Source organism: Martes martes, assembly GCF_963455335.1.
Source record: "Martes martes genome assembly, chromosome: 6".
NCBI lineage: Eukaryota > Metazoa > Chordata > Mammalia > Carnivora > Mustelidae > Martes > Martes martes.
This window is the reverse complement of record NC_137893.1, coordinates 12,681,895-12,690,868: the sequence shown is the minus strand read 5'-3', so window position 1 is coordinate 12,690,868 and position 8,974 is coordinate 12,681,895. Positions and strand designations below refer to the sequence as shown.

Genomic DNA, 8,974 nt, shown 5'->3' with positions numbered 1-8,974 from the left:
TTATTTCCAGACCTCCCCACCCCATGCTCTGCCCTTACATTGTGCTTAAAGCACCCAATGAATCATGCATTCCGAGCCTCTTCTGTTCTTGGGCTGCAGCTCCCTCAGAGGCTGACAGGAGGAGCCTGACTGAATTCAATCCCCTCAGCCTCACCAGAGGCACTTAAAAAGGAAGATGTTTACTCACTCCAGGGAAGCTCTAATTCGTTGAATTTCAGGCACTTGAGCAAAAAGTAAACAATTCCAGGGGTGTTAGCGGTGGTGGGGGGTGGGGAGGGGGAGTGCTTTTGAGCAGGGAATACCAGCTCAGCCTAGGAATAGACCTCAGAAAACTCCCCGGATGTAACTGTTACTATACCATGCTTCCTCAACCCCCCCACTTCTAATCCATAAAATCCCAAAATGCTTGGGAGGGTTTGTTTTGTTTTCTAACAATGGGGCCCACAGCGGCAGCAGCCTGGGGCGGGGGGTCACTTGTAAATCGGAAAGCACCCAGAACACTCGTTTTCATTAGCTTCACGCAGGACGCAAAACAGAAATATTTCAATTACACGTGACTAAGAGTAAGAAAAATATACAACTATATTTAAAACACTTAAATTAACAAGATAGGACTTTTCTGTTCTAACAAAATATCATACATTCAGTTTAAACAAGAGTTAATATCCGGACACACTTTTCCAAAATACCTGATGCTAGTTGAAAATTAGTGACCATGAGACTTTCCAAGAGATTTCTATTTAGCAAAATATGTACAATCTTGAAGAACTGCCTGTTTTTTTTGTTTTTTGTTGTGTTTTTTTTCTGGAAGACAGACATTACACAGTCAAAATGCAAACTGCTGTATCTCTCATAAACCTAAATATTGTTGCTTCATTTTTCTGCAATGATCCTTTGGCTGTCAGCACATCTTAGAGCTTCTTTTCCCTTAAAGACAGTAATATATAACAACGACGACACCCCTCACGAATAACCATAAACTTCTTTGTGTGTAGTAATCCCTACCTAAATGTGTTCATGTGTTTCTGTGTTAACTGACCTACATACTGAGATTGTTACAAAAAGGGAATAACCAAGTGCAACAGGCCTACACTTACTTAAACCACTTCTTTGAAACAGCATGAAATGCATGCCACATGTTACTTCAAAGTCAAAGCTGCTATACGTACAAACAGGGTATGTAGCTTGAAAAAATCAAAACAAAAATGTTTTCTCCACTGGCTTTTTCAGGTGAAGAAGATGGACCACAAACCAAGGCCTCCGTGTGACAAGGGCCACCAACTTCAGCCCCGCCCCCAACACAACCATGGCCCAGGTCCTCACAACGACCGAAACATTCCGGGCACAGGCCCCGGTGTACAGTGTGTGTCTCCGTGTTCCCGCCCTAAGGAAGCAAGGAAAGCAGACTCGACTCATTTCTCTCCTTTGGCCTCCACAAGGCAACACCTAAGATCCTCCGTGATCTGTCCCCATCCAATCACTTCCAAATTCCGAGAAGGGCAGTATACAACTTCCAAAAGAAACCAACAATGAAACTGCATAAGGTCACGACGTAATACTGTGGATGGAAACCGGAACAGGTTGTCAACGGAAAAAGCAAGGCACTTGGGAGCGGGAGGCAGGGATGAGTCCGGGGGGGCGGAGCTCAGTGAGTCAAGAGTTTCAGGCGAGTGAACCAGCTGACCAACAGGGACGGCTCCGTGGAGGAGGCCTTGGCCGCCGAGGAGACCGGCTTCTTTCGGGTCCCTTCCTCCTGGAACGGAATCGTGGCGCTGCTGTGGAGATCCGAACCGAGGTAGCCCCTGCTCCCCCGGACGTAGTCCGCGCCGCGGACCAGCTGCCTCTCCGCCGGGGGCCTGGAGAAGCGGTACGGGGGCGAGGAGCGCTCTTCGAGGATGGGGGGGATCCGCTCGTTACTGAAATACCGGCACAGGGCGTCCTCACCTGTTTGCAGACAAAGCCCACGAGTCCGTTAAAATCCACGGCGCCGTCCAGCTCAGCCAGGCGGGCAGCGTGCGGAGACCCCGGTGCCCTCGGGGTGCGTCCCAGACCCTGCCCTCCCCCCAGCCGGCCAGAAGCACCCCACTGGATGTTTAGAAAATAGAAATGGAAGGAGTCCATCAAAGTCTGCTTTTACAACCCGAGAGGCAGCACAAGGGCAGGGCAGAATCGGAGAGGCCACACTTCCTTACCAGTGTAAAAATTCCCCTAACATTTCACTCGAAACTGAAGGGGGAAAAAAAAGCGAAAAGGTTGTCTCAGTCTGCACTCCTTAAGGCCCGTCTATTCTTGTTCAATGCCTGTGGGCACTGGGACAGTGGTTCTTATCCCCAAGTCTCCCCGAACGAGCAATCTGAAAGGTGGGGGTGCCTTGGGCTGTCACTATCATTCACCTTTAATAGACAGGGTTCTGCCATGCTTAAGACAGTTCCAAACAAGGAAGAATGGTCCCAGCCTAAGTGCCAGTACACCGCTCTTGTCGGGGGCTGGGAATGCGGGTGGGGGTAGGAGTGGGGGTGGGGGGTGGGGGATAGTTAAGAAACTAAAGAGAAACCTAAAATGCAGGGCAGTCTGGCCACGTGTAGCATTCTTTTGACCCAGAAATTATGAAGATCTAGGGACAAGAGGCTTAGTACAGCGTTGCTCACAATGGGGGGAGGGAAGGGGGTGCACACACCCAGCCCAGGTGTCCAGCAGCAGCAGCCTGAGTGAGTACATGCTACAGCCCTAACATGGATGTTAGGATGTCATGCAGTTGCTACAGAAAACATACATGTGTTGAGTAAGTCACCTTTCACGGTACTGTCAAAAATCTATTTCTTCCATTTTGCACATTTTTTCTAAGTGTATAACATCAGAAAACATTCAGAGTGATTATTTCTAGGTTGGGGAAGCAGAGGACAGTTGAGTTTTATTTTCTCGTGTCTTCTAGATGTTTCTCAGTGTGCCTGTTTCGCTTTTGTAACCAAAGGGGTAGTTGCTTTGAAGAAGTGCCCATTGTCAAAGAGCCACATAATGCAGGAGTCTACTTATAGGAAACGTCAAGAGTACAAAAATCCAGAGAGACAGAAAGTAGATTAGTGGCTGCCAGGAGCTGAGGGAGGAGGGAATGAGGAGTGACTGCCTGCAGGGGTTTCTTTCTGAAGTGATAAAATATGCTGGAATTAGACAGTGCTGATGGACACGCAACTCTATGAATGCATTAAAAACCTCTGAATTGTACACTTTAACAGGGTGAGCAGATTTATGGTATGTGAGTCCTCTCTCAAGAAAGCTGCTTTTTTAAGTGCCCATCATGCAGACAGACACCTTTTCATTCTAAAACGATCCTATGACAGAACTATGGAAGGTGAGACACGAGGTCAAGTATGTCTCCACTTTCAGACTGAACACTCCCCACCTCCCACCCCGATCTCTCAATTCTAAAAGGAAATAAAAGGCTAAATCAGGGATTAAAAGCCCAAGAGAACAGCAATGAAGATGTTGACATTTCTATATCTAAACAAAGGACAGCCCTGCCACCTGCTGACCGCCCCACAGATTGTCACATGCCAGTTAAGGGTATCCTGGACCTTACACCACAGACATGTTCTCCCTTTCCCGATTTATTAGGCTCCAGGTGATTCACGTTCCTGAGGGAGAAACTTTACCAAGGCCCGGGGAGAGGCGAGGGGTTGCTCACTGTGGAAGTTGAGCCTCCAGAACTTTTTTCTTCTTCCTTTTATTTATTTGTTTTTTAAAGATTTTATTTATTGGAGGGAGAAAGAGCACAGAAGGAGAATGGGAGAGAGAAGCGGCCTCCCCACTGAGCAGGAAGCCTGAGGCGGGGCTCAATCCCAGAACCCTGAATTCCTGGCCTGAGCCGCAATCAGGAGTCAGAGGCTTAACCCACTGAGCCAGCCAGGCGCCCCCACCACCTTTTTAGAGCACACGATGCTAATGAGAAGATTCACAGTCACTCACTAGGATAATATAATTCTGCCACTCCAGGAACAGGTAGGGCCTCAGAGACTCAGCAGCCCCGACGTTATATATGAAGGGACAGGACTCGGGCTGGGATCCTCTATCTGGTTATTACAGCACAACTAGGAACAGGGCTGAAATGAGGGCCATGGCCCTTTTGATTCCGGGTTGGTGTATTTTGGGTTTGTTTCCACTTACCCTTCCTCCCATGACCTCGAGGTCTGGCAAAAGGGTCCACGATCCCCATCCAGCTCCCATCCGCGGGCATGGACAAAGGTCGGGGCTTGCCTTCAAAGGGAAGGGAAGGACACGACAAGTTGACCGCGTCTGTGGACCTCAGAGCATCTTTCCTTTTATTTATAACTTAAGACTCCCCCATATCACACGCACTTGAACCTAAGTGATAACATTATTGTAAACTAAGAAAAATACTGCAAAGCCTCCCATTTCCACGGCAAGCAATGAGAACATAGGCCGGCTGAACTCAAGCCTGTGTTGTCTACACAGCAAAGCCGTTCCACGCCACAAGCCAGGCCCTGCAAGTTAAAACCGTAACATGATCTCACTCCACTGGGCTTTGATGCCAGGCAGCGAGTAATGATTCAACAAGACTTCGCTTGGGAGAGATGAATAAAGGTCTCATACTTAGAATTTCATTGAGGTTTATGTTTTCCTCAGATTACCCTGCGAGTCTGCCAAATTCATCCAACAGTTCCAAATAAGGAAGGGGGGGTAGGGGAGGGAAGGAAAAACAAATGGCAGAACAAAACAAACAGTCAGAAATGTACCGTGAGATGGAGTTTTCTCTCTCATTTTTGTGGGCAGAATATTGGTTTCCACCGAATACCCAGGCAACTGATCAGAATCAGCAATGGTAAATCTCCGTCTTCGGCTCTCCTGGTCCAGGAAGGAATTTGGCGACTCGGAACCCTTAGGACCAGGCAATGGCTGTTTACACTTACTGAAGCCTCCATAAAGAAAACTCCCGTTTTCATCCCTGGAAGACAGTGGCCAATAATTAAGTCGCTTACAGAGATCCTCTCCCACAGAAGAATTACAGGACATACTTCCTCCAGCACACACACGTAAGAAAATTTTAATCTTCCTTTCCACTGTAGGAAGAAGCATTCCTTTTTCGTTCTGTTACCCTCCAATATACAGAAATCCTATTACGTAAGAGTAAATAGCATGATCCTACTAAATAAGGGAAAATCACATTTTCTTCCAGATATGTGTAAAGAGTATAAAGACAGCTTTGAAAAGACAGCTCTGGTCTCCTGTACTTCTATCCGGTATCTGAATCTCCTATTTATTACAGAAATCACAAGTGAAGGTATGATTGAGCCATTTTTCTGATGCCCAAAGTAGTACCTTTGCCAAGAACTAGCAGAGAAGACACTGGATGTGTAATGGAGTTGTTAGGTTTGAAAACTCTTGTCAAAAAATACGAAGGCGCCTTTATCATACCCAATGGAGGGTGTCTGTTTTCTCAACTCCCTACAGAAACTGGAAAGTGTGGCTTAAGGACTCCAACTTAATTCTTTCTACATGTCAGCTTTCCTAAAACTTAAATTCTAGTTGAATCCAAGTTACCAGCTAGTTACATTTTTTTGCATTTAGAAAATTCTCTTAGGTGATCATTGCAAAAACTACTAGACAAATTTCAACATCAACTGAGTTCAAAAATAATCTAAAGATCAGCTTTGCCTGCTTGGTATTCCCAGTGAACCTCCTGCCTGTGCACCCCCTCCTCCTTCTACAAATCCATCTCCTTCTATACTTTTAACCCTGGCATATAACTGCCCCAGTCACAAAGCTCTCAAGACTCACCTCTCGTTCTCCGTAACCATGTGTATGTTTCATTCCTCTGAAGGTATCCTTCATTAATGGTGTGTAAGTGTATGTGTGTATGCACGTGTGCCTATGTATCACGTGTGCATGTGTGTCTCCCCTGAAGCTTAAAAGCTCCGGTTCGCTTTCCCCTTTACTGTGCACGTACCCTTTTTCCTGCCACTGCTCTGTGACCCTTCACTGACACCCAGACAAGAACATTCAGAGTTGGGGGTTAGGGAGTGGCCTCCTGGTTTCTTGTAAAACCACCCACACACAGGTCATCAGGGAAACTGTGCTCTCCGTGTGCAAAGGCAACTACCTGTCACTTGAAACACATTTAAGATTTTGTGACCACAGGACTCTGGTCTGTGAAGACAGGGAAAGGTCCCATCTACCAACTACGATGCCTCTGATCAGCTAAGGTTCTCTGCGCTGTACTAAGTTCTGGGCGGCCCAAAGCCAGGGAGAAGAAAACGATGTTCATTTTCCCTTGTGCCCAGGGAAGAAACAGGACAGATTCAAACACTCAGCTTAAAACAAAAACAAACCGACAAAAAACTTCCAATATAAAGTAATATATCACTGTAAGGTTCAGCCTGAACTTTTTCTTATGAAATATTATATCATAATTATGTATTTCTCAATTTATTCTTGAACAGCTGACTAAGCCATTGGCAGTTCTCTGGGGGTAAGAACCACATCTGTTTTGTGTCAGATGGTGATGCAGGCCTCGCCCTCACTAAACTTATGTTGAATAAATGAGTTAAATTCTCCGTAAATAGGTAAACTGATATAAATAAACCTGTATTCCACACCTAAATAATCCCCCATGGAACAGCTAATATGACGAGCCTCGTTATACCATGTGCCAATTAAGAATGTCTTCTAGTAGAACTTCTAAGAGACACACAAACACACACAACCACAAGTACCACACCTCCATTCACATTTCTGAAGTCCTATGAAGAACACAAGTCTACCCAAAAATACAGCTTAACTTTAACTTGCTGCACAAAAACATGTATTATCTTCCTCCCCAGAGATGATCTGACCTTATACATAATGAAACTTCAGCTTCAGGGACCCCCAAACAGCCCTTTCCGGTGTTCCAGGAGGAGCTAAAACAATGCATTCCCAAGAATGCATGCTTTCTCTACATAGAGAGTCCCCTCTCCATCAAACTACATAGTTTCGGATCCATCCCTACATTTCCCCCTAAACGATCACACATCCCCCTCCCCGTTTTATTGAGAAATAACTAGCATATGACGTTGTATTTGTTTTAGGTGTACGACATGACTTGATTCATGTACATACTGTGAAATGATCACTACAAAAAATTAACACCCATCACCTCACACAGTTACAAATGCTTTTATTCTGCGAACTTTTAAAATCTCTCTCAGCAACGTGGAAATATAAAGTACCATACTGTTAACGATCATCACCGTGCTGTTCATGACCTCCCACAACTTCCTTATCTTGTAACTGGAGTCTGGACCTCGTGACCCCCCCTTCACCCATTCCTCCCAGCCCTACTCCCAGGACCACGCTCTGTCGAACAACGGCCATTTCAAGACTCAGCCCTGTCACCCTGGAGTGCATCAACTTCTGCCCTCGAAATCCTCACGGGCTTGACACCGCCACTCAAATCTCCACGCACAGGAGACGGGCATGCACACCGCCACCGGACGCTGACGTACCGCGGAGAGTAGGGAACAGCCGGCGGAGGAGGGATATAAAGATCCAGGATGGCTGGCTTCTCCTTCTTCAGCGAGGTATCCATAGTGCTTTCAGGGGACTGGGTTGTCGTGGGTGGAGGTGAGGCCTGAAATGGAGGCCAGTGCAAAGGGCGGAGGTGAGATTATTCTTGGGTAACTCTCCTTCCCCAAAGCCAACACCGAGGGCCGACGTCATTCGTGTGTTTACGACTATTAGCAACACTCAATGTGTAGTCTTTGAGATACTCAGAATCAACTGGGCGTTTTGAAAGACTAGATGCACAGGAAGAAGTAGAGGCTTGGGGGTAAGGGGAAGAGGGTGCCTGGGTGGCTCAGTTAGTTGGGCATCTGACTCGTGGTTTCGGCTCAGGTCATGAAGGCACGGGTCGTGGGATCGAGCCCCTCATCAGGCTCTGTGCTCAGCATGGAGTCTGCTTGAAAGATTCTCTCCCTCTGCCCCTCCTCCCCACTCACCCGTATGCATGCTCGAACTCTCTCTCTCTCTCTCTCGCAAATAAGTAAATAAATCTTAAAAAAAAAAAAAAAAAAGTAGAGACTTGGAAGCCAGGTTAGAATTCTAACTCTGACCAAATCGCTTAAATACCCTTGTCTCAGTTTCCTTCTCAGAAAACAGCCATCCTGACAGTAGCTCCTGCACAGGGCTGTGGCCCACACTGGTTGAGTGAGTCCACACAAGTCAGCAGTGATGCTATCATGCACAGGAGCATGGGCTCGGGCCTCTGTCTGGGTGCTATCCTGGCTACAGCTCTCACTAGCTGTGTATCTCTGGGCAAACCGCTCAACTTCTCTGTGCCTCATCTGTAAGACGGGAATAAACGAGACAAGAATAGCATCCACAGAAGGTGAATTAAGTGACACAATACACGTCATGGGCTTATTAGCACACTGCGCGTCACACGGTAAGCGTACAACCTTATGCGCTTTTTGTCACACATCCATACAAGTTAATTTTAGAATTTTAAAATCCTTACAGCTTAATTTTAATTATGTTATTAGGCTCAAAAGGACCTATTTTTTAAAATCTTATGTGAGACCTTCAAATCTTATTTCTTCTATAGACTAACAATGACGACACAGTTTCTGGCGGGTAAAGGAAGGCTGACGAAATCTCAGAGTCGAGGCATAAAGACCTTTGGTGACGGCCAGTGGGTGGTGATGGCCACACGAGAACTGTGCCTGGCCCCTGGTACCTCAAACCCTATCCAGCCGGGAGACCCCACAGTTCCCCCCAAGTGAGACCATGAGCTATATTTAAGGACTGGAAGGACTGGAATGTACTCACAGTGACAGCCCTGTTTTAGGGGGAGACCCCCAGACTCAAGAGAAATGGGGGCTTAGTCATTAGTCTCCCGTGACATGATGCCTACAATCTGGATGGTGGCCACCAACACAGTCAACTCTACTCAATATAGAATTGATTAATAGCATCTGAAAAC

At 46.6% G+C, this 8,974-nt stretch overlaps 1 protein-coding gene across 2 annotated transcripts in view; it reads right to left on the bottom strand.

Annotated features, from left to right (window-relative positions):
- Nucleotides 1–558: 558 nt before the first annotated feature.
- Nucleotides 559–8,974, bottom strand: part of CNKSR3 (CNKSR family member 3) — an 86,047-nt gene continuing 77,631 nt past the window's right edge. The window contains exons 10-13 of one of the 2 annotated variants that reach the window (XM_080805124.1): nucleotides 7,500–7,624; nucleotides 4,752–4,960; nucleotides 4,162–4,251; nucleotides 559–1,944 (exon numbers count right to left, since the gene is read on the bottom strand). In XM_080805124.1, coding sequence (XP_080661250.1) covers nucleotides 1,646–1,944; nucleotides 4,162–4,251; nucleotides 4,752–4,960; nucleotides 7,500–7,624 — 723 coding nt within the window. In that variant the 3' untranslated portion in view covers nucleotides 559–1,645. The remainder of the gene's footprint in view (nucleotides 1,945–4,161; nucleotides 4,252–4,751; nucleotides 4,961–7,499; nucleotides 7,625–8,974) is intronic. The other variant, XM_080805125.1, reaches the window with a different exon arrangement.